The sequence below is a fragment of the Dicentrarchus labrax genome, unplaced genomic scaffold (genome assembly GCF_905237075.1).
Source record: "Dicentrarchus labrax unplaced genomic scaffold, dlabrax2021, whole genome shotgun sequence".
NCBI classification, from domain to species: domain Eukaryota; kingdom Metazoa; phylum Chordata; class Actinopteri; family Moronidae; genus Dicentrarchus; species Dicentrarchus labrax.
In genome coordinates, this window is record NW_026136718.1 from 29,200,027 (window position 1) to 29,225,956 (window position 25,930).

General features: G+C 41.0%; 1 protein-coding gene across 11 annotated transcripts in view; it reads left to right on the forward strand.

The window, feature by feature from the left end:
* The window catches only part of szt2 (SZT2 subunit of KICSTOR complex), a 117,416-nt gene that overhangs the window by 8,239 nt on the left and 83,247 nt on the right, over positions 1–25,930 (forward strand). For 5 of the 11 annotated variants that reach the window (XM_051377722.1, XM_051377725.1, XM_051377721.1 and 2 more), the window contains exons 12-40: positions 148–293; positions 475–627; positions 1,366–1,480; positions 4,005–4,210; positions 4,366–4,641; positions 6,299–6,377; positions 6,882–6,970; positions 8,080–8,248; positions 8,414–8,531; positions 9,383–9,496; positions 9,693–9,896; positions 10,042–10,139; positions 10,935–11,073; positions 11,145–11,465; positions 11,562–11,769; positions 12,847–12,894; positions 15,237–15,364; positions 16,359–16,614; positions 17,806–17,977; positions 18,117–18,209; positions 18,548–18,626; positions 18,950–19,240; positions 19,338–19,473; positions 20,139–20,255; positions 20,337–20,406; positions 21,303–21,488; positions 22,304–22,534; positions 23,165–23,420; positions 25,388–25,462. In XM_051377722.1, coding sequence (XP_051233682.1) covers positions 148–293; positions 475–627; positions 1,366–1,480; positions 4,005–4,210; positions 4,366–4,641; positions 6,299–6,377; positions 6,882–6,970; positions 8,080–8,248; positions 8,414–8,531; positions 9,383–9,496; positions 9,693–9,896; positions 10,042–10,139; positions 10,935–11,073; positions 11,145–11,465; positions 11,562–11,769; positions 12,847–12,894; positions 15,237–15,364; positions 16,359–16,614; positions 17,806–17,977; positions 18,117–18,209; positions 18,548–18,626; positions 18,950–19,240; positions 19,338–19,473; positions 20,139–20,255; positions 20,337–20,406; positions 21,303–21,488; positions 22,304–22,534; positions 23,165–23,420; positions 25,388–25,462 — 4,573 coding nt within the window. The remainder of the gene's footprint in view (positions 1–147; positions 294–474; positions 628–1,365; positions 1,481–4,004; positions 4,211–4,365; positions 4,642–6,298; positions 6,378–6,881; positions 6,971–8,079; positions 8,249–8,413; positions 8,532–9,382; positions 9,497–9,692; positions 9,897–10,041; positions 10,140–10,934; positions 11,074–11,144; positions 11,466–11,561; positions 11,770–12,846; positions 12,895–15,236; positions 15,365–16,358; positions 16,615–17,805; positions 17,978–18,116; positions 18,210–18,547; positions 18,627–18,949; positions 19,241–19,337; positions 19,474–20,138; positions 20,256–20,336; positions 20,407–21,302; positions 21,489–22,303; positions 22,535–23,164; positions 23,421–25,387; positions 25,463–25,930) is intronic. The other 6 variants (XM_051377723.1, XM_051377730.1, XM_051377731.1 and 3 more) reach the window with 3 other exon arrangements.

A 25,930-nucleotide genomic window follows, 5' to 3' on the forward strand; every position in this document is an offset into this window, starting at 1 on the left:
CAACATTGAATATTTTTAAATCCAGGTTTAAAAGCTTGGTGTTTTCATGGGATTTATAAAGAATCACACTGATCACCTCGTATTCCACAGTTAAGCCTTTTTTCTGTTTGTGTACCACCGTCAATAAACAATCTCCTCTTTTTCCAGGTTCTGTCATTGCAGCACAGTGGATCCAAAGACTCCTCTCAGTCCCAGTTTGCCTCTTACTGGAAGCCCATCCTCTCCATGGACGCCAACTTCTGGCAGAGATGGCTGCACATGCATCGCATTGCTATCATCCTTGAACACGACATGTGAGAAAATATATAGCTGTGAATAAACATTAAAAACTATTTAAAGGCTGTTTGCTCAGCCTGGATCATGGGTAGCAGCTTCACTACACTAGATAGAAAGATAAAAGAAAAGATTGTTGTGTGGACGCTTGGTGTTTATTCTGGTCAGTCCTTCATTGCATTAATCATTTTGTCCCTCCAGGCCTGTCCCCAAACACCTGCACACAGCTGGGAACAACGGACGTTATAGCACCATTCAGTGTCGTATCTCCCACTCTGCCCTCACATCGCTGCTGAGGGACTGGAGCAGCTTCGTGTTGGTGGAGGGTTACTCATATGTCAAACTCATATACAGGTGAGACAACGGCTGCAGACAAAATGGCACTGATGGCTGTTGTTTATTTGCAGATGGAAGTACATCTGGGGTGAAGAGCTTGTTTGTTGTTTTATATACTCGAACTAAAATTATATATTATTATTAATGCTGATGGTAATATCAGTGTTTTTGGATGGGAGCTGATATTTATGCATTATTAGCATCCCCAGTTGATAATTTCCATGCTCAAAGTAAATCCCCATAAACTGGAAAGGTTCCCTTATACAACTGTGGTCTCAGTTCTCCAAAATAGGCATTTCTGCTACACTAAACTGTTAAATTTCTTCAGACTTAACACCCGACTGATATTAAGCTGATGTTATTACTGTGGAAAACACCCCGGAGTCAGAGAGAAGAAGCCGCTCTCAGCAACGTCAGCTGGTTGGTTGACAATATCGGCTGCCATATCGATAAGTGGTGAATTTTTTTCACCAATAAAACACACAAAAATTCCATATTGGTCTGGTTTTAGTGTCTCTAAAGTTTCCCTTTTTTGTAAAAAATCCTTTTTAAAAATCCATTTATATCTGATAATCCAAGGAGGAAAACAACTCATGTCCACAGTGAGGGCAAGATTGTCACAGGTCAAAAAGGTTGGGTAACACTGCCTAAGGTCACAGCACGTTTTACTCCTTTAAAATAAGAAATTCATGTGACACCAACCTCTGTGTTAAATATAATTCATATTAAAATTTTCTATCAATTCTGTCTCCACAGTTCATCCGACCAGCCTCCCACCTCCTTCTACCTGGTCCGCCTCATCTCCAAGACGCCCTGCATGGTGCTGCGTCTGGGCTTCCCCATTGGAACACCAGCCCACATCAGAAACAAGGTACTGACAGTCAAACCAATAATAATTAAAGCTGCAAGCAACGTTGGGCGGGACCTTGCACTCCACGCAACTTGGGGCGTGCTGCGGCCTCATCGCGTGCCGTCGTAACACGTGCGGACCACAACATGAAAATCTGCTGTTAATCAGCTCAAAATCGCCACGCGGCGCTTACTTCCTGTTGCCAGTAGGTGGCGCTATCACTATGTCTGAATATTGTCATGTACACGTGTTCAGGGCGGGACTGTTATCAAGCATTTGAAGTGTGGAGCCGATTGGACAATGTACACTCAAGTTATAGCGAATTCGTGTTTTGTGGCGGTCCATCAAAATTCCCCGCCACCCCACAGACACGCCCCCTCACCACAGTCACCACATATCATCAACAATGTGTTTTGCATTTTATAAGTAAATTTCAGCTGGATCTGATCATCCTGCGAGGAGTACAACATGAAAGTATAAAACGTGATACTTCCTGTTACCAGTATGTGGCGCTATCACTATGTCTGAATATTGTCATGTAGACGTGTTTAGGGTGGGACTGTTATCAAACACGTGAAGTTTCATTGAGATTGGATCATGTACGCTGAAGTTATGAGGACATGTTCAGGGTGGGACTGTACACTGAAGATATGAGTACTATCTGTTTGATGGCCAATCGGTGGAATTCGACACGTCGTCACGGGCACACGGTTAAACATACAGTCACAAATAGCACAGCTTTTAATCAGCACCATTTTTTGACTGTCCTGACAAATTTTGAAGGAGATCCGATAAATTCCCTAGGAGGAGTTCGTTCAAATACAACACGAAATGTTTGTCGAAAGTGAAAATGAAAATCAAAATGGCCGACTTCCCGTGGGGTTTGGGGTATGGGTCCAAGAGGCTTGCAGAGATATAAACTTCTTTATTTTAAAGAGCGCCACCTTGTGGCGATGGTTTGAAATTGTGCACGATGCCTAAGGAAGACATGTGGAACTATGGACCCAAGTGTGGTGTCAATCGGACGTACAGGAAGTTTGAATTTTGTAGCGTGCTTATTTTTTGAAATTTCAAAAATGTTCAAATTACTTTTTTTGCCAGGGCGATCCCCAGGTGCTAGGTGAAAAATTCCGTGCGAATCGGACAAAGCGTGTAGGAGGAACACGAAAAAGGACATTTCGTGCTTTAACGAAATAAAATTATTGGCGGAAGTGGGCGGGGCCTACATAGGAAGATTCAGCTCCATTCACCGAACGCGTGGATACAAGGTTTTTAAATGTGCGACAAACTATGCAGAAGTTATTAGCCTAAACGCACTTTTTATGATAATAGCGCCACCTAGCGGTCGACCTGAAAGTGACACATAGAATATATAATTTTTCACGAGGCCTGACCACTTTGCCAAATAAAATTGAGTTTTCGTATATGTTCAGGGGGGCAAAAATGCAGTCGAAGTGGCCTAAAAATAATAAGTAAGAAATCAAGCAAAAACAATAGGGACCTCCAGTGGTCGCTGGCTCGGTCCCTAAATATAGAATCAGGGACACCTGTGCTATCCAAACCGATGTCTCAGCAGCAGATTCTGCCTTTGTTGTTGTGTCAGAGGAGGTGTAGGTTCCACCCTCTGAGGTATGTTGCAGTTAGCGGTGGTGATGTATTGCATGCTGTAAGGTGTTAATAGAACCAGACTACAGGCTGTTACTGTTTTGTGTGCATTTAGTGTTCCTCACTCAATAAGACAAAATACAACACAAAAGGCCCTGTTCTTGCCAGACACGTAAAACTATATTGAGATGGTTTTTGGTACTTAAAACCACACGTACTGTATATCTTCTAATGGGTATCAAAACTTCAATTTGACACTTCAATACAATGCAGGACCTTTATTTTGTTAAACTTTTTCTGTCAGGTACACTTTACTGTAGTTTTCTTTTAACATTATATTTTATAAATCAGACAAATTGTGTGCTAATTGTATTTATTCAAGTTAATTTTCTATATAATATTTTATTACATTTAAAAAAACACAACAAAATGATAAAATAAATAATCAATATATAACAATGATGATGATTATGACACCAACTTAAATATGCGTATTACTAATTAACCAAAAATGACTCAAACAAACAACCCCCCCCCAAAATCCCCAGAAAGCTTCAGCTGACTGAAAAAGAATGACAAATGAATCATTTTGAAATTCTGTTGATTGCTCATCAGTTTCCTTTTAAAGCCCTGCAGACTGACATTTCAAGATTTGCATGAAATACGCTGTTTGAAATTTGTCTGAACTAGCGTGATATTTGTGGCAACAGGATCTGTAATGTCTGCCAGTAACTGTAATTGACTTCCAGTTTTTCATCCAACAAGTGAGGTACATTAATTAGGCAGCCTTTTACTTAATTTGTAATCATCATCAAAGTATGGTGACAGTGGTCAGCACAGCCAGACACTGGCCACATACTACAGACTCACTGAAACATCAAGTGTCCACAAACTGAATGTCTCCGTGGTAACCTGTTGGGACGTCTGTGTCTTTCATCAGATTGTGGACGAGCTGCGAGAGCAGATCCTCAAACTACGCTTCCCTCATCGTGTTCAGAACAAAGAGGCCACCCCCAAAACCAAGAGAAAGGTTGTTGGCCATCCGTCACCCTCCAAATCCCCCTCCATCCCCGCTCCCAAGCCAGCGCTGTCAGACAGACCCTGTGTGGTGGTGCTTAATAAGCCCTTGGAGAAGCTGCTCATAAGGTCAGTGCCTGTGACCACAGCTTGCCATAACTGCACTCTATGTTCACAAAAAACACATTACACTAGTTTGAAATTGCAGTTGTTTGTAATGTCTTCTTCATAAGACATAAGGCTTATTGTATTTGATCGCATTCTTCCAATCCCCAAATTGAAAGTATTGCCAGCCGGACACATTTGAACGCAATGCTCTGCAGGTATGAGAAGCTGCCGCTGGACTTCAGGACTCCCTTCATTTTCAACATGGAGAACTTCCCTCAGCCCTCCAACAGTGCCGTCCCCCTCAGCATGGCGGCCAACCGGACAGCCTCCTCCACCCTAGCCTCCCTGTCCCGTTACTTCCTGCACCAGCGCTGGGTGTGGGCTGTGCAGAGCAGCCAGGGATCGACCGTGGCCATGCAGGCCGTGGCACACATCCTGTCCATGCTCTCCGAGTGAGTTCACACACTTTTGGGTTGTTATTTGTTGTTACCTTTTTATTTTTTATGACTTTTAATAAATTTTACTGTATATCATTTTTGTGAACAGATTTGTTTTTGTTTTTATGAGGGGAACTACGACCTGTAGTTCATTACACAACCCTGCATTGTAAAGCAACAATTAAGCTGGTATCCTTCTGGCATGTTTGTTTTTGTGCACCTAAAGAAGTGTTTTAAGTTTATTAAGAATAAAACACATTTGCTTATCAATATCAGTAAACATTTTACTTTTGGTTGCATTTTGTTAATATTAAATAAATGATTAAATTAATAAATTGACCAAATAAACCCCAAAAACGTGTAAACTTTACAAAATTATAGGTATGGCAATTTTCTCGTTCTTTGTTATTTTTTCATATAGAATGCTTTATAATAGCTATAAATTGTCCAATAGCGTGCAGTAAGTTTGTGTACCATTTGCTGAAAACTCACGGCTTCCTCCATGATTACCTGTTGTTTTGATAAATTCAGTATAATGTCCAAATCCATCAGTACAAAAGCTTGGTCATCCTCACCAATCTGTTGCTCGCACTCTGATGATGTGTTCCCATCAAACGTGAAGTGACTTTCCAAGTTTGCCTGCAGGAGTGTTTGTATTTGATAACAATTTGCACTTCAATCTGGTTTCCTGCGGCAGTATGGGCCCAAAATAAAGAGATTTCGCTGTGAATTAATTGTGATAAATGGACCTGATGAATGGTAAATGGACCTGTACTTGCATAGCGCCTTTCTAGTCTTCCGACCACTCAAAGCGCTTTTACACTACATGCCACAAGCCAGGGATCGAACAAACAACCTTTGGATTAGTGGACGACCCAGCCGTCCTAAAAAATCTTTAATAATGAACAGATCAAAAGGATGCTGAAATAAGTACAGCATGAGGCCGATTTGTAGAAAGTCTGAATTCATATTTGTCGGGTCTGTTGACAAGATGACAAGCAAACAATGTTAAAAATGCTTGTTTTCTGAATGGAGTTTGGATCCATCAGGGCTGTGCTAACTTAGTTCATATAAAGAAACTGATAGCTATTTTGCCATTTTTTCAAATGCTGTTAAACTACTGTCAATCTATGATTCCTGCTGGCCTGTCACAATAAAAGCCTCTAGCAGTGACCCCTCCCCCCCTTTTGAAACATGTAATTTAACATTCCTCAAAAAACAAAGTAAAACAGAAGTGATTGGAAATCAGTGAAACTAAGACCAACAGAGTGGTGAGTGTGGAAATGCATGATACTCAATTTGCTTTCGCCTTGTCATTATTGTTAAAGACCTGCTCATTATTTGAATACCAGCTTTTAATTGAGGATACAATTAACAGATAAAATAATGAGAGATGGAGTTTGTTTTAATAAACCAGTGTCCCAAAGCAATCCATTACATTTAACATTACCTGTCAACACAGGTTGTTGTATCCCATAGATAACCTTAGATAACAGTACATTCTTAGCGAAGCCATTTCAGAAAACCACATTTGTTTATTTGCAAATGTGTGCTGAGGGTTATTATTTCATTAGTGCAGACTTATAGCAGTTTGTTTTATAGATGCTTGAAGACATAGCAGCTAGGTTGGTTTGATGTGGAATTTGTTCCCCCTCTGTTGATGTCTGTGCAGGATCCGCGTATCAGAAGGCTTCCACTTTGCTGCCAGCGGAGAGGGCATCGTCAACCTGGTGATGGAGCTGCCGATGAAGGTACAACAAAGCAGATCATTTAGAACACTAAATGCAGAGGTGTTTCCATTTGCACCATTTGACTGTTTTTTATCTTCAGTACTGTCATGTTATGAACGTGTGTGAAGGCAGTTTTTTAAATAAAGCAGTCAAAGTATGAGTTTGTCTTTTTGTAAGGTTTATTCAGCATCTATAGATGGACTCACAGTAACACTCACACATACCAGTATGTGAAGGCTCAAATGAGTGAAAAGTCAAAGAGGCAGTCTCCCTTTACTTGAGAGTCACTCTAACACAGTTACACGTTGTCCTCAGTTCTGGGGCAACAAACGGATGTGTCTTATCATGTCCTGCTGTTTACTTAAACTTACAGTGTAGTTAGAAACAGGGTGAGACAAAGGTTTATGTATATAATAGCCTCTTGAACAGGTTGTGTATAGTGTCATTTAGGTTCTTAAAAATGTGCATTACAGGTGTTACGGGTAGTCTGAATTAGTTTGCACTGAATGTGATTTCTCTCCTCAGGGCATGTCAGGGGACACAGACAGAGAGAGTCACTCTTGTATTGTTCAGTACATCCTATTTCCACCTCACTCTACGTCTACTAAGGACAGGTAAGACGGGTAGTAATCATCTTTATACAGCACCTTGTCGTGACTGCAGTCAGACTGAACTGCCCCTCATTCATTTGCGTGGGGTGCTAACAAACAGCCACTTGTTTTGTAATGTAGTACTGTGAAAATTTGACGATCCTGGTGTAAAATGTGTTACTTTTCAGCCCGGGAGGAGGAGGCGGTGTATCAGTGTTCATTGCTAAGCCCAGTAATAAGAATGGCTGTTCGGTTTCACTTCATTCATGAAGTAACACCTCACGTCGCCCTAACCAATCAGTAGCAAGTGATCAATCCTGCCAGCTGACATGGAAGACTCAGCATTGATGTAGCAAAGTAGCCAACAATATGGGAAACTGGTCAACTGTTTCTCCAACCAGCAGCAACAGATGCCCTTGAGGACAATACAGCTGCAACTAATGATTATTTTCATTATACATTAATCTGACGATCTTTTTCACAATTAATTGATTACACGTTTGGTCCATAAAATGTCAGAAAATGGTAAATAATGTTCAGTTTACTGTCAGAGGACTAAAGACACCAGAAATAGTGACATTTGAGAAGCTGAAATCAAAGAAATTGTTTTTCTTTAAAAATGATTCAAAACAATTAATCAAAATAATACAGATCAATTTAATAGTTGACAACTAATTAATCATCTAATAGTTGCAGTTCTGGAGGACAACATCAGACCTGTTTGTATTGCTGAACGGATCGGAGATGTGGATGGTAATTTGGTGGTCTGGAGCCAGCACTGATGTGCATTGCTGTCTGCTAGCGTGTAGTGTTGTTTTTGATGCTACCATATGATGGTGCCAAAGAAAGAGACATTCAACTTCCACACCAGGAGGCCCAACAGTCTGCAGGTTTTGATTTCAGCCAACACACTCATAATCAGCAGTGATCTGCTGGAATGAAACCTGCAGTCTGTCCAGCCCTGCTGTACACACAGTGGCTTCCTGGCAATCACACTGACCCTCCTTCATGAATGTTGGCACCAAGTCTGCATGTCCTGTGAGGAGCGGAACAAATCCCCCAATAGACTTTTAAAAAATCCTTTTGGTTGTGCTGAAATGGTACATGGTTGTCTCCTGTGTTTCATGGGACAGCTTCTCCACTGATGACGACAACGACACTGAGGTGGAGGCCGTAGACATGGACACAGAGCTGAACCTTGTCACAGAGTGCTGGGTGGAACCACAGTGTGGCACGGTGATGAATTGCATGGACCAACATCGCCACTTCCAGGGCCTCAAGTACCAGGAGATCCCCCAAGCAGTGCGTATCCCTATTTTATAGAGCCAATAGTTTGTCCACCCACTCATTCATTCTGACATAGAGCTGAGGGGTTCTGGGGGTGCGTGCAAAGAGCTCAGTTGAGTTCAGTTTTGTGTGGTTTGTATTTAAGGTTGTGTTTTATATTGACCTTCTCTGTTGTTTTAGATCTTCCCAAGGGATCTGTCCTGTATGTCCACCATGATGACCTTTGAGTATTTGTGCCAACTGTGTCAGAATAAAGACCAGGTCTGCTCGCTGCCGGCTGGACTCAAGGATGTGAGAGGTAATGTGCTGTTTACAAAAATCAAATTTTCTGCATTCGTATCACGATACACGGGTTGCGATTCAGTATATTGCAGTACTGAATTGAATTTGTTTTTATCACAGTAACATCCAACATCATAACCCTCAGTTGTTTCTACTTAGCAGTTGTGAGTTTAAACACAAACATCGATAGTGTTTTTGAGAACCGATACAATATCACAAAACAAAATCCGATATTTTTTTATATTTTCTTACCCATATTCTCAAATGGTGGCCAGTAGTAGTACTCTGTAGCCAATCTACTGGCATTTTCTCCCTCTACCAACTACTGTATCACTGCTGGGCAGCATAATCTATAAGAAAACATCATATTTTATGTAACTATAGGATCCAAATAACCAGAGTGCAGTAAAATGTACAATAATAAATAGGGCTGTGTATTGGCAAGAATCGGGTGATACTATACGTATCACGATACAGGGGTTACACAAGGCAATAGGTTGCCTTTTTTTTAGATCAGATTGTATGAAAAGTGTCTAAAGTATAAACACACCACCATATGCATAAAATCTGTATTTTTACTACAAAATAGTGGGATTTGAGCAGTTTTTAAACACAAAAATCAATAGTGTTTTTGAAACTCAATACATATCTCAATGTCACAAAACAAAATATCACAATATGATATTTTTCCATACTTTTTTTACTTTTATAACAGAAGCCATTGGAAACAAATTAAGAGTTGTGTGTTTTAGTAATGGCTGTCCCTTGCAGCTGCTGGCTCTGATTGTGCATTTTTGTAGTGTAAAATCTGTGTATTGCTCTTTGGTAAGTAAATCATGGATGTATTTCCTGTATGTGTGTGTGCAGGAGATGCCCTTGCCTCTGAGGACAGCATTCACATGGTTCCTTTCCAGTTTGATCTCATTCAGCTACTCCCCAAATGCCAGCAGGTCGAGCTCTTCTTCCTCACATTCAGCACAGGTAGTGTACTCATACGGTTTGTACCATTTACTGCAACAATAAGAAAAATACACATCCATCATGAAATAAATACTTCTGTAGCAATATACAATGAGAAAAAAACTCTGAGAGTCAAGGAATAGCTGGGACCCTTTACTTTTTAAGATCCAGTAGTTGTTCCTTGTTGTCATGCGTGTCTTCACCTTTTTGTCAGTAGCAGTGGAGACTGGGGAGCAGGTTCATAGCTCCCCCTGTCTGCCCAACGAGCTGCTGCTCAGCCTCTTCCACAGCAGCCTGGAACACGAGCTCAGCGACAGAGAAATCCCGCTAGCTGACAGTGACCACGTCACCTTCATGCACCACATCTTAGAGCGAGAGCGAGACGGCCATATCGCTCCTTTCTCTTTACCTGTCATTAAAGGTCAGCACACGTCACTGCGTCTCATCTCGGCTGTTCTTCTAGCCAATCTGTGCCACTTACCTCCACATTAACAGAACTACAGAGCCTACCTGATGAGTCACTGTCTCTTCTAATCTATTACATCTGATGTTTTATGTTTTGTCAGAGGAGTGTGTGAAACCACCAGACAGACAGGACACAATGACGTCATTCCACACCACTGGCAGCAGCAAAGAGGTGATGGGATCCACCAGCACTTTACAGGTAATCAACACACATTCACATTCAAGTGTTGAGCCTTAATAGTTTTGGACTAATAAAGGTATAGAAAAATTCTCAAATGTTTCTACTCTTGCTTTAGGTGGTTTTTTGCTTTTTAGAAAAGCAGTTGATAAAAAAACAGGGTGTGGCTCAAAAATAGAAAAAAAAATAAATAAAAGCCAGGTAACTGTACTATACTGGCACAACTTTCAGTGGAGCTCAACACTTCCTGCTGATTTTTCACATTAAAAATCTACCTGGAAAAAGGAGGTGTAATGCTTTGGTAACACTTTATTTGAATAATCTGCCTAGAAATAGTATTTCTAACATTTCAAGAGGTATTTTCTGATATTCTGATATAGGTTTGGTTAGGTTTAAGCAAAAGATTGTGTTACTGAAGATTTTGTGAATCTTAAGTGTTGTACTGATGGAAATGATGCAGTGGAAAAGTACATCATACTGGATTTATCAAGACAACAGGTAAACATGGAGGGAGTGTTGAATTTGCAAAACAGTAAATTGAAACATGAGCAGATCAGAAAATGGTGAGGTTTCAAACTAAGATATGATCAAATCTGTAATATGTATAAAAAAAGGCAAATAAAGGCCTGTCTCTGCTATAGGTCTGTTTCAAATGGTTCTTTGGATCTTTATGCTTCTATCTGCAGTTGATGTAAATAAAGGGTCAGACCACAATTTAAGAGTTTTCTTAAAAAGTCTTTCTTTTCCAGTGGAAATCTGCAGTAGCTTCATGTAAACTGTACAATAATTAACATGTGTTTCCTCCATCTTTGGCAGAGTTTCAGTAATGCAGACCTTGTGGATGAAGAGCCCTTGCTGGGGGAGAGGAGCTGCTCTACGCCACAGTGGAGGTGTTACGCCAAGTACATCAGCTCCCAGCAGATCCTCCTCACCTTCCTCCCTGCTTCCTTCACAGGTACACCTTGGATTTTGAATTTTGACCACATTCTCGTGATGCAAAATATGCATACTATGTTTATTTTGCAGATGTTCTGATGTTGATGGAGTCAGGGCTGGAGACGGAGCCTCAGAGTAACATCAGCACTCAGGAAGATGACACTCTGACTCCCAGCAACAAATCTCAGGCCGACTCCCTGTCTGGCTCCACAAGTGGGCTGGAAAGGTCAGAGTCCGGCCTCAGTCTGGCCGGTAAACTGCGAAGGAGCTCCAGCAGCGGACACTTCAATGCCAGGTCCCCTGTGCTCTCACCATGGTCCGAAGGCCAGACTGGGCCCGCTGACTCCCTGATGGACCAGGAAAGCTGGGACACTAGAATGTCTGAGACAGAGGCCGGGACCCCAGCCTCAGGTCAGTCTAACCCCCTTCTCCAGAGTTGCAGTCAAAACAAAATAAGTGTAGTCCAGTCAAAAATGGGGGAAAATATCTATTTGTCTAACTTTCCAGATCTGGGAGAAAAAGAAGGAGTACAGTTCTCTGAACCACAGAAGACTGATTTCCACATCAGCTTCAGCCGGCAGGTTTCTCAGCAGAGTACCAGTGACAGCAGCCTGTTGAAGTGTCCAGTCTATGTCTACAACTGCTCCCTGGAGCACCTGAGGGAGCAACTGGTACACCCCAACTCCAGCCGTCAACCCAGGGACATCTTCTTCAGGTACTGTGCTCACCTGCAGGAGTGAAGACAAAGGCAGGGTCCCAATATTGAAAGAAAGAAAACCGCTTACCATGTGAAAAAATTTTGAAGGAATTACAGTGGTAATCAGAATAATAGTTTTTAGATCAATGCTATGAAGTTTTTCACCTTCCAGACATCACATGTCTTTCAAACAGCAAGCGAACCATATATGATCTATGATCACCTCCACTGGAACACTTCAGGGTCCAGTGGTTTGTTCATATATGTACTATCAGCTAATTCCTAAATTACAAGTGAGCAAGTGAACAGAATTGGTCTTTGCAGTGAGAATTTGGCATTCTTACATGGTTTTTACTTACTTTGTCATCAACATAAATTTTTAAGATAATTCCAGTTAATTATCAGTCCTGTTATTAATAATGATATTGTACTCACCAAAGTAATTTCTGAGATCTGGGACCACAGTGATACCACTAAACACAATGGAGTTGTAAAGTGAAGTCAAAGTGACACTTTCTTTCCACCGGGGTACCACATGGATCTGTGCTTGGTTCCCTTCTCTTTTCAATATATACCACCTCCCTTGGTCCGATTATCCACTCACATGGCTTTTCTTACAATTGCTATGTTGATGATGCCAAGCTCTGTGTCCTTCCTGCCAGACTGCCAGACTGTCTCAGCCTGCCTCATCTCAAAATGGATGATGGAAAGCCACGTACAACTCAGTCTCTCTAACACTGAACTGTAGTCCCAGCCAGTCCTTCTGTTGAGCAAACAAAGTGCTTGGTTTCTGATTGATTGAGCCCATCCAAGCCACGGAATTGCTAATCTGGATATACTGTCGGTTTGTTTACAGCCTGTCTGATGTGTAACTACTTACTGTACCCAGATTTAATTATTTTTGTGAGTACAATGCTATAATAACCGATACAAATGATACACAAAGCTACATAGAGAAAAGCCAAGCAGTAAAAAATATGTTGACTTATATCCCCTCCATTGTTTGACACAACTGACCCATGAATTTCCTCAGAAGCAAGTTGCAGTCCAGTTGTTAACATGTGTGTCTTTGATTGTCTTCACGCGTGAGAATAGAGCTCAAGATGCTGAATCCTGGGAGATGAATCAGCAGATGAAGTTCAGGTAGCGCTTCTCGATTCCGTTGTCTCTGCTCTCCTTCCCTCTCTGCTGAGGTGCCGCTCAGCTTTCATTGGACGGCCCTCTGAGAAGTTAGGAAGTGCTTGTTTTTCTGTAGAGTGGGAAAGTGTTGCTTTTCTAATGCTGTAGGCTCCAAAGACATCTTCCCTTCCCAGGCCTGTCTGTGCTTCCTCCTCAGGCTTGCGTTGCACATACACACAGTAGGTGCATTGCTGCCATGCGAGTCACGAATTTACACAGTTTTTCATTCAAAATTTCATTGCAATGATTAGTCACCAGGAAGTCCGGAAATCAAGATTTTTTTTTTATATTAATATGTTTTGTTTACATATTGTTGTGGCGTTCCCTTGAATGGCCAAACAATCTGTGAGCTGTTAGTGTTTGATAATGATGTTTTACAGACTTACTTATTTAGTTTGCTGTTTTTGCCTGAAGACAAAAGATTCAGGCATTTTCACAGTGACATTAAGCAAATGAAATATTCCTTTAATGGACATTTCAGTGAGTTCAGCTAGGAATATTGGTGCTATTGGATAAAGGCACTAACTAGTGCACTCAACTGATAATTTCCCAGATTTCCTTGCAGGCACATATAAAATATAACCGTGCCCAGACCCCCAAGAGGTATGCCATTACTGTGGTAATGATGTGGCTATGTTTTAATATGTTGTGGTCAAAGTGCGCCCACAACAGTTGCAAAAAAACACTATATCTGACTTCCTGTTTATTGGAGAACCACATACACTGGTGAGGAACAGGGATCAAGTAATGTCATAATAACCAGGAGGTTAAAAATGTACTATAAGCATATAGTAATTCTACATTATTGATACCTAGAGTCCTGTAAAAGTTATTATAATTTAGTAGGTATGTGATTTGACACATATTGCATTGTGTTACATCTGCAGCCCCATTCCATCACTTCTCTTTTATACAGAGGCACAGAGGAATCTTTCTTCTCTCATCGTGAGAACTTTTTGTGCTTTACGTGCAGATCAGCCTGTTTATGTAAATGTTTCTTCATTGACACATGATGACCCACGTGTGGAGTCTGGAGTGTGTCACCAGAATGATTGTAGACACTTACATATTTAAGTCTGATCATATTAGAGGTCCAGTGTGTAACATTCTGGAGGATCTATTGTCAGAAATGGAATATAATATTCATAGATATGTTTTCATTGTTTATAATCACCTAAAAATAGGAATCGTGTTTTTGTTACCTTAGAATGAGCTGTTTATATCTACAGACAATGCGAGTTCCCTTTCATGGAGTCTGCCATATTGAACCACCATTTTCCTAATGTAGCCCAGAATGGACAAACCAAACGCTGGCTCTAGATAGGGCTGTACGCGTTTTTTGCTCATGACGAGGCCACTGTAGTTTCTTCTTTGTGCTTGGAAGGGTAGGGTGACGCGAGGGAGTTGCAACTACACCGCTAGATCCCACTTAATCCTAAACACTGGACCTTTAAGTTACAGAGAACCTTTCCTAAATTAATGTAATCATGAGATGAAAAGGTAAATGTTAAAACAGGAGACAAATTCTGTGGCAATGGAAGAAAGTAACATTTGAAATCTTCTCTAAAATTATTATTATTTTTTTATACCAATTCATTTTTTTTTGTCTTTAAATGTCTTTAAATGTCTTTTTACAATGCATCACTTAAATGCAAAACAAATTCATTAATTTTAATTAAAAAAATTCTGGTGGCAGACTCCATACTTCTGTACATATTGCTGTTGCTGTTCATGCAGAACATTGTGAACTGAATTCGATTTAGCTTCAAAGGTAAAGTGTGTGTGTGTAGTACTAAAAGCTCAGACCAGACCACTGTGCTTTCTGCAGCTTTGTAGGTGAGTGTGTGTGTGTTGCAGCAGATTGTCTTCTGACACCTTGCTGTCACACAGACAAAAACTCTTAGCTGCAAATGCATCACGTTTGGTGATCAAGTTTTTTTTTTTTTTTAACCTGATTCATGTTTCTCCCTCCCTTTTGTCCTAATAAATTATGTTAAATATGACTCTTAAAATGCATGCTGTGGAGGTCCAGCTGTCCCTCAGGCTTCTTGGCTTCTTTGCTTACTGTAGTGGAGGTCTGGGCTAAAGCTATCTTAGTGCTTTCATATCAATCATATGGAATAGAATTGTCTGTATTTTTAACTGACCGTGAAATTTGTACACATTTTGTTTATAAATGTAATGGAAGATGTTAAATGAAGTTGTAGTTGGTCCGTGTGGGTTCAGCAGACCCATCATTAGTCTTTCTTACTGAGCGCATTTGTTTCCTGTCTCTTTGTGTTTGCTGCGCTGTTATCCTCTGACAGGTCACTGTCTCAGGACCGCAGCAGCCCGTCCCCTTGGACCGACCTCCTGGCTCAGCCTCACAAACACAAGGAGCTGGCCAACTACTGCAGCCTGCTGCAAGAGCATTACCACCAGAGCTACGTCAAAGGTGAGCCCCTCCTCCACCAACATGCACTCAGAACAAGTTATGGTTGCCACGGAATCATTAATAACAAATTCTTTAAGTCAAATTTTAAACAGTTTATCAGCATTATCTGTTGGCGCAGTGCCAAATTGCGCAGTCTAGTATTTACACCATGACTCCTGATTAAACCCTGTAAATAGGAAACTACTTTTATTAAAAGATTTTATGGTGGGTTTCTCCTCGAATTATCAATGGAGACATTCTACACAGCTCTTGTTTTCTGTTCCTGCAGTCTCTGAGTCAACAGCTAAGAAAGCCTTCATGTTTAAAGTTCTCTCTGACTTGAATAATCTACCTGTAAATATTCAGCCCACATCATCTTTAAAAATACCGTCTTCTTATTATAGGATCGATTGTACATGTTCTTAATGACAGTTAATTCAATATAATATAATATAATATAATAACACCTGTAGAATTCATCATGGTTTGTAAATCTAATTACCTACTGCTTTCACTGACAATACCACCACTCTAAACTATGAGTGATCCATTTCCATGCTCTACTTGGAGTGTGATCTTGATAATTACTGTTTCCCTTTGGTTTTATCTTTTTTGTTGATTTTGTTTCTTTTTATCAAATTTGATTTAATTGTATATTGTTATCAAGGGGTTATTCCTAATAAAGAATTTCCAGTAGGAAATGGGCTGCATATCTGCAGGATATGCTGAAATATCATTTCTTTGAGGATATGCTATTTGCACTGCTCTTTAACAGCTTTAGAAGGAAGTTGCAAGTACAGGGAGAGAAATGCTGGAACTGAGGCCAAGCTTTATTTATTTTTACTGCATATTTCATACAAAACGATATGATAAAATGCAAAAAGTAACAACATTAAAAACAAAGCATAAAGAAAGATTTTAAAGAGAGTGTGTCCTTTTAAAATCCCACTGAAAGCCAGTGGCTGTGTTACTGTATTACAGCATCAGTCATTTATTCGCTCACTGCGTTCCTCAGGTGTGTACCGCAGCCTGCAGCAGTCCTACAGCATCAACTCCCAGGATGTCCTGATGGCCATGGATTACTGCGAAGAATCCCTGCAGGAGATTGACATCACCACTTTCCTGCACACAGTCTGTGGACACATCCGGGTCTTTAGGGAGCACGGTGAGGCTCCGGCATGGAAACCTTCAAGGAGCCCTGCCACCTTTGTCATCGGAGAGGCTGAGGAGGAACGGACAGATTATAGGGCTGCCCTGGCCTCCTCGTCCAGGTAAGACCATGAATATTGACATATATTAAACATAACCAACACTTAACATTATAACATTATAGGTTATTGCATAGAGTATACAGTGTGCATATATAGTATGGATAACAGCATACAATATGTAGGGTGTGACAAATAACAGAGAAAAACAAAACAACATTAACCTATTTAGGTTCAGATTTACATATAAAATTGCAATGAGGAACCGCAGTCTGGATTCACAGCTCCCTTTATTTGTGTAACTGTGTGACCAACTACAGGCTAAAGGTTTAAATGAGGACTTTAAAGGACCAGTGTGTAGGGTTTAGTGGCATCTAGCAGTTTCAGATTGCAACTAACTGAACACAGCTTGCATCAGTTTTTGATGACCTGGGAATGAGAACATACATATATACATCTGACTGGGTCAGAGCATCTCCAAAACTGGGGGGTGTTCCCGGTCTGCAGAGGTCAGTACCTATCAAAAGGGCTCCAAGGAAAGGGAGAACTGGAGACGGCCAAGACTCATTAATGCACGTGGGGAGTGAAGGCTGGCCCGTGTGGTCCGATCCAACAGACGAGCTACTGTAGCTCAAACTGCTGAAACAGTTAATGCTGGTTCTGATAGAAAGGTGTCAGACCACACAGTGCACAGCACTCTGTTGGTAGGGGGCTGCAGAACATTATGAGCACCAGGTTGTCACAGTGTTATGGTGTATACGGTGTACACTCAATTCCTCCCTTTGCCTTCTTGCCAAAGTGAATTAAAGGGAGCTGTCATTCCATTCCTTTTATTAACTTTATGGATTTTTGTATCCCCCCCACTGAGGTTCTGTGAATGTTCACATGACTGCTCTATATCTCAGATTATGCTCATCAAGATACAAGGGATGCACACAATTGACTGCTGATTCATTGATGTTGTGCTATTTAAGTTGATAATGGTCAAAACATAACTCACGTCCACACAGCTATGACGGAATGCAAGGGTCTGTGTGGATCCACATGGATGTCCTTTTGGACGTTGGTGTGATGTAAATACACCTTGGTGGTTTACTAGTTATTTGTTTCTGATAAACTGTGAACAGTGATGTGCAGAATTCTTAAAAACCAACATGTCAGTGCTTTGAATTCACTATGGTCTATTGGCAGCAAACATTTTTACGTTGTAGCCAACTAACACAATTACTAATGATGTGATCTTTCTGGCAAAAGCATTGAAATGGATGATGTCAGTGAAGCTGAATCTAGAGAAAAGTCCTCTGGTCCTACATCTCCCCTGATCCTGGATGAGTCCAAAACAGTCAAGATCCCAGAGTTCCCTCTGACGCTGCTTCAGACACAGCCCAAGTGTGAAGTGTATCCAGATCTACACAAAATAATACAGGTAACGTCTGAAGTCTTAATCTCCTGCTCTGTATTTCATATTTTTAAAGTAGACCGAAATATTCCTCTTAATAGACTCTCCTCTGAGTAATTAGTAAGTACATGAGATAACGAGCTAACAAGGTGATGTCATTCGACAGGATAAATTCATGGAGATCGTGTCTCAGTACTTCAAAACTGTGCCCTCCAATCCACACTACTTCTTCTACTGCCCATCGCCATCCAAGAAAGAGGTACACTGAGTCGTGTGTTTGCATTTCTCATTGTAATCTTGTCTTTTGGCCAGACTGACTTTGCTTTGCTTTCATATCTCATTATTGTTCACAATAAAACAACATATCGAGGAAATGTTTCTGGAGAAAACAAACCCACAGCAGAGAAATTTGTATGTCGTTAATCAAAGGAAAATCTAATCAGAGAGGTAAATGAATGATACCTGAGGTCGATTTGTGCATGTGAAAACGATTGTGTGTGTCGGCTCTGGCTCAGAATGAGAAACCACTCGCAGGTTTCCACATGAATGCAGCTGTTGATTAGACTGGAAGCTTTGTGCTGTGGTTTGTCTCCTCAGGAGGACTCAGAGGACGGTGAGATGGGGAGGAGACCCAGTGAGGATCCGGTATCAGAGGCTGAGCCAGCTACTGAGGACGGTGAGGATTACTCAAAAATGAAAATGAATCAGAAATATTTTAATTAATTTTAATACAATGCATTCACACTATTTGCGGAACAATTCTGACTGCCTGTCAACATTTCAACTAAGTGCTAAACGCCAAACCCAAAAACATTATTTCAAAGCTAGACATGTTTCATGTTTTTGTAAAGGTGTATGGACCTTGTGTGAAAGGAGCAGCATGGAACAGAACTTAACTTACTTACTAACTTACTAATTCTCATTTGTCTCTATGTGATGACCCATAGCCGAGACACTAAACTCATCCAGTGATATGATAAGGATACATTTTGTGTGTAGAAGCTGTGTTGGGCTGCTGCATAATGACAGAAAGCGACACAGATCTGGTGGTGGAGTACGCTGAGCACCCAGGCACCAGCTTCCACGGAGAGGGTGAAGACCAGTCCCTGTCAGACTCCAACACTGTCAACCAGGACCAGGACTCCTTCAGCATCCTGGAGGGAGACTCCCTGCTGGAAGCCGAGGAGCCACAGCTGGACATGCCACCGCTGTTTGTTCACGTCACTTGTTCTGTCAATATGAAAAGCTGCCACGGCTCCATGCCCATACAAACACTGCCTACTTGCCTTGGTGCGTACAGCCTCAATCTGCTCAAAAAAAGGCTTTTTCCCAAGGTTTAAATTTGACCACTGAGGCTTGGGTGCTTACTTCGGTGTTGTGATTGCAGGTGAGATTATTTCCTGCCTGGAGAATGCTGAGGCCTTAAAGACTGTGGATTTGAATGAGCTCTCAGTCACATTAGACATTTTTGTCCTGACACTACCTCTGGAGATTGAAGTCATGGCTGATTTCCATCATAACAGGTGAGTCAAAGAGCGAGCAAAGAGTTCAGCAGGTTTGCAAGAAAAGAGGATTATTCAGTATGTTTGATTAATCATAGATTGAGTTTTTTAAAGGTCCAGTGTGTAACATTAAAGAATATAATGGAATATAATATTCCTAAATATGTTTTTTATTAGTGTACAATCACCTGAAATTAAGAGTTGTTTTTATCTAGAGTCTGCCATGTTGAACCACCATGTAGCCCAGAAACATGGGCTAAAAACTGGCTCTAGATAAGACATGTAACAGCCACTTCCTACGTGCTTGAAAGGCTGAGCTGAATTCAAATGGTTGCAATCAGCTCCCACTAAATCCTACACACTGGTCCTATAAATAAATATAAATATAAATGGACCTGTACTTGTATAGCGCCTTTCTAGTCTTCCGACCACTCAAAGCGCTTTTACACTACATGTATACAGTATAGGATTATATTTTATTTTACCTTGGCACCATCTAGAAGTAGTATCAACACAAACATGTATGCCATGGTAACTGGATAAAAGCTAGAAGACATATCTAAATCAGGACCAGAAGTGGTCAGTATGCTGTGCACTCCTTGGACCTAAATGTCTCCTAAGGATAATGTGTGAATGTGAATGATGAAACCCTGGTGTGGCTCGTTGGTTCTCCTCTTTGTGTGCAGGTACACCTCAGAGAGTAGCGTGTCCCTGAATCGTTCACCAGGACAGCCCTCCTCCTACCGCTCTGATGAGGAGCTGATGGCAGTGTTGGACAGTCTGAGGGGAGCCGGAGTTGACGGGTGAGTTTGTTAGACACATGTTGTTCTACGGGAAAATACAGAGCTGAGCTTTCTCTGATTGACTCTATTGTCTCCCATTAGGGTATCTGGCGATCCCTTATCCAAACTCCCAGTTCCTCACAAGTTAGCAATTCTGGCTACAATGGACGAGGTGAGTCTCATTCAAGTGTGAGCTGTCAAAAGAGTATCTTCACCTATTAGCTTTACCCAAATTCATATTATATCTAAAGCCGGATATAAAAAAATCATGTTGAATTTATACTTTTACCCAAATGTATTTATTAAACTAGAACAGGATAAGAGGTTTAGAACAAATGGAAAATTTGGAGGCACCCCAGCTTGAGGTCACTTTCTGACCCTTTCTCCAGCAACACCACTAGGGATCGAATTAAGCTAAAAATTTCAAAATTTTCATGCAAGACATATCATAATATAACAGGCGGATTGGCATGGAATAGGCAAGGGATGATATGAACATTTCATGTTCTAAGACCAAGATCATAATCATTAGTCGAGTCTTTTTGTTGAACATGGACATTGTGAATACATTTTTTAATGAACAGGAGCGGCTAGCAATCTTTAGTCTTCTTAGCTGTGTTTACATATTTCAGCATTAGATTGGTTTGATGAAAGTGGCAAAATTTAAAAAAAGAAAAAAGATTTATGCTAGCAGTCTCCTCATGGCTCCCACGGCTCTCTAATACATCCATGATCTCTGAACACAGATCTGATGGTACCTTCCTCACATTAATACATGAAACTAAAGTTTGTCCATTGGTTTTCACCATTTGAGCTCCCACTGGCGCTCTTTTAATTTCATCATCTTGTTACTGCAACCAGAGAATTGAAACCACCTACTGCTGACCTCAGTGATCCAGTGGATGGAAACATTTTGCCGAATCACTCAAAATTTGGTTAAAATTCTGCGGTACATTTAGACGGAAACATGGCTGTTTATATTAGACTTGTACTGAATACTATGATGTCCAAATGTTTGTTGTGGTACACACACGACATCGGTGAGCTTTCCTTCTCTGTGTGTTCCAGATTCGCTGGCTGCTGGAGGATGAGATCGTCTCTGCTCTGCGTCACTCTCGGGTCATCGGCTCGGCCATGCTGCAGAAAGTAGCTGAACATGTGCTGCGCTCCAGCGGTCGACCGCACTGTCACTGCGAGGATGTCCCGCTTCAGTTTGTCTTTGGGCCTGAGCAGTCCCTGGAAAAATTCAAAGAGGCAAGGGCGCACACACACACACACACACACACACACACACACACACACACACACACACACACACAGACAGACACACAAACACACAGACAGACACACACTCTGACACAACCTTTCAGTACTGTTTCACTCACTAATCCAGCTCTGTGAATACAGCTTGTGTTCAGGACTTCAAAGTTTAGATCTTAAATAAGAATCTAAACTTCAAAAGTAACTATTTCATTTAGTTTTCTTCACAGAAATGAATTAAATGCTGAGATATAGGCCGACTGTGTCTGTGTCTTTACAATTGCAAATGATTTTACTTTGCTGTGTTTTTTCACTCAATGTTAAGCTCATTACTTCCTGCACTGATTTTTCACATTACAAGACTTCCAGTGCAAGTGGGTTTTGGGATCATGGTTTCAGTACAGCAGCAAATAAAAAAGGCAGAAGATTTGTCATTTATTTTGAAAACATGCATGGTGGCTCATTGGTCTTAACAGCAAAATAAATGTTGACATATGGTCAATAAGAAAAAAAAAACTAATTTCAAAAGCTCAATAATGCTCTGTTGTTATTCCACAAAACTTTAACCTGCATATTTGTAGGTATAAATATGAATACAAATATAGAATTTCTTTAGTTTATTATTATGGACCAATGGAACAAACCTCTTGCAATGGACAGTCGGGAATGAACAACGAAAGAGTTCTCTTTCCTTGGTACAATAAGTGAGTACCTGTCCGCACTAGAGCATATATGGCTGTTTAAGTGCTACATAGCTAATATGTAGGACTTAATCAGCATACATGATGGGATAATGTCTGTTCCCGCAGGAGTTCCGCAGAATGTCCTTCTCTGGCTATGTGTTGAATGGAGAACAGGACAGCTTCTACTTCATGTCTCTGAGCAGACTGCACCCTCAGAGGATCAATGCTGCCAAGAGTCTGTCTGAAAGCGCCGCGGACCCCCCGCAACACAGCAACCCCTGCAGTGCCAGAGCTCAGGTGGAGGACGCGGTGCTAGAGAGTGAAGTGGAGGCTCAGGCAACAGAGGCAGACAGCGAGGTCTGAGATGTCATTTAGAATAGTTCTTAGTGTTTAGTTTTATAGTGGATACTCAAACAGTTGCTGGGATCAAATGTATTGCCATATAAACAATAAAAGTCGAGCTGCATGAGGCTGAAATCAGTACAGGGATGCTTAAGGAAAGTGGTTAGTGAAGGTGGTTTCTCACACATGCCTACCTGATTCAGACTTACTGAGCTGTTTACCTTGGTGAAACCCCAGGTTTTGTTTTTAAGATATCTGGGATAGTTTATTTTGGGGATATGAGATCAATTCATCTCCTATTCTCTTACTACAGACCAGAAAACAACAGATCTCATGAGATATAGAACATCAGAATTGAGACATTTGCAGCTGCAGTGTGAACACCGAGTTTGTCGCTTTTGCAGTTTTTATTCAGTGGTATCTAATCATAATCACAGTATCTGGCAGCCTAGAGAAAAAGCACTGAGTAAATCCTTTATTCTGTTGCCAAAGGAATGACAGCACAGATTTTCTGTCAAAACACATTCAGTACCTTAGAATCATTCTCTTCATGGTCCTGCTGAATTCTTTATTGCTGTTTGAGTCACAGTAGATGAAACACATTTGTATAGCTCTCATTTTTACTTGAACTCTGTCCAACTGCAGGGTGAAGACAAGAAGTCCATCAGCGTTGGTGGAGACTCTCCCAGTGACACAACTGCAGAAACCAGTGAGCAAGTCAGAGTCTTGAAGCCTGACGCACATGACACAGTTTCTCAGAGCTCAGTTGGCATGGTGGTGGGGGACAGAGGTCAGCCCGGTACCCCACAGATCCAAACCGAGCATGGCACAGAGCCCGCCTCACCCCCCAAGACGCCGTCCAGTGTCAGCCTGGCTGAGTCCTTGCAGTCAGCCTCTCACAGTGAGTCTAACAGACACACTGCACTCCTGTACATATGTGTAACATATTATTGAAGTATTTAATTACATGCCCTCCACTGGATGTCTGTCTAAAAATGTATGTATGATCATAACACTTTACAAGTGTCAGGTATCAGTGTGGTTATGTCTTGCCATAATGACTTAATGACAGCGAGTGTGTTTTAAAGGTTCAGTGTGTAGGATTTTGTGGCATCTAGCAGTGTAGTTGCTGATTACAACACCTTCACCTCACCCTCCCATTCCTAGCGAGTATGGTGGCCGCTAAACTTGAAAGCATGAAAGGCCCTATCAAGAGCCAGTGTTACCCCTTTTCCACCAAGGCAGTTTGAGGGACATTTTGAGCCGTTACCTAATCTCAACCCAGTTCTTTGTGTTCTCGTCCAGGAAAACTGGTTCCAGTTTCCACAACACTTTGGTGGTCTAGAACCAGGAACCGCTTACACCAGGGGCTGGGGGCACCTAGTAGCCAGTCAGCTATGTATTTATTAGCTGTTTAGCAAGCTACTAATTTTATACATTAATGTCCTAACATAACATAAAATTGAGCTATCAGGAGGGTTTGGTTAGCTAACGTCACCCAAACAAGCATAGCTACTAATTTGTCACATGCTACGTGTAACATAGATGCTATGGCAGTAAAATTGAGCTAGATGACTAGCCAGCTAAATGTTTGGTCAGCTAACATCATCCAAACAAGCATCTACTAATTTGACATGTTACGAGGGTAAATTAGATGTTTTGACTGCAAAATTGAGCTATGTGGCTAGCTAGCTGTTGGTGAGCTAACATCACCCAAGCAAGCCTAGTCACTATTTATCAGTGTTAGTTCAACGTTTGTGACATTGATGTGAGAAATTGGTAGCTATGCTTTATTATGTAATGTTAAATGACCAACAGCCAGCTTGCCAGCTAGCTTAACCTTGGTAACAAGAGCTAACGCTGAAGTTGTACTGTGACTGGTAATGTGGCTCTCTGGTTGCTATGTAGCAAGTTGGGATAGCAACCAGTTCTTAGAAGGTCTGTAAGCTGAACCAACCGTAAACCAGCAGGGGCACCAGGCCCAAACTACCACTACCTCTGTGTTGATGGAAAGGAGTTATGTTTGGTTTGACGGTTCTGGGCTGCTGTACAAGCATCTGTAGATAAAAATGGCTCATTCTAAGGTAATTAAAACGCAACGATTCTTATATTCAGGTGATTATAAAATAATGCTATGATGATAATGAAAACATACCTATGAATATTATATCCCATATCTGACAATAGATCCTCCTAAATGTAAAACCTTTAGAAGAACTATACTGCATCATAAGTCATTATGTAATATGCCAAAATGCAGAGAATTACTATTAAGATGTAAGTTGTCAGTTTTAGGAATGGAACTTTAAGGTATACAACTCATATGATTTTTTTTTTACTGTTACTTTACTTTATTTTCACTATGAGATGAAAGCAAAGAGTTGGGGTTATTAAAAATCAACACCTGTTTGCTCACAAAGAAAGAAAGGCTTTATAGATGGTGTTCAGTATTTAACTCATCATAACACAGGAAGAAGAGGTGAATATAATACAAGAAACTTTGATGATTTACTGATAGAAGAACATATACTCTAACCACAGCAAAAGAATATTGCTTGGGTATGGTAACAATTCCGATATAAATGTGTCCTGATGTGGTCTATTTACTGTCTAGAATCTTAATTCATTTATATGGGACTGTTAATTAAATGTAGAGTAGTAAATCTCTAGGTTGTTTCCTCCTTCCCAACATGGTAACACGATGCTGTATCCACAGCCTTTCAAAACTGATGTGTAGTTTTCTGGGGAGAAAGGCTCTGAGGGTGTGTGTACCGGCAGAGCTTGTCTCTGTTTTAGGCTTTGATTTGTGACTGTGATCCTGCTGACACTGGACCTCCTGACCAAAAATGTCAAATTGTCTTTCCCTAGGCTGTGGCAAACTCAGGCCAAGTCGAGTCCAGAGCGTGGTCTCCAGCCAGGGCAGTTTGGACTCAGACATGCAGGGTGAGTGTGCTGCACAAAGCTGAATGATGGTGGATCGGTGTTAGAGAGGTTTGAAGAACAAGGTGTTGTGATGTGACAAGTCTGAAATCCTCATTTCTCACCAGCTTGTTAGTTCTACACTTACAAAATACAGACCTATATTATGAAAGCTACCGATACATTGCACCAGCATTTCTTTCCCTGACTAAGAGCATGTAACCAGATGGCTGTCATGTAATCAAGCTTAAGGAATTGATCTTCTGTTTCTTCTGAAATACATTGTACTAACTTTAATTAACATAACTCACTAGATTGGCTAGAACTTGGCACTACTCATTTACTGGAACACAGTTCCAATATATAGTCAGTATTGCTCTGATAAACGGCTCCATCTTGTGGAAAATTGGCATCATTACTTTTTCTGTTAAATGGATTCTTTTAATCACAGATTTCTCCTCTAAACCATCTCATTCTCATCAAACAAAAGTT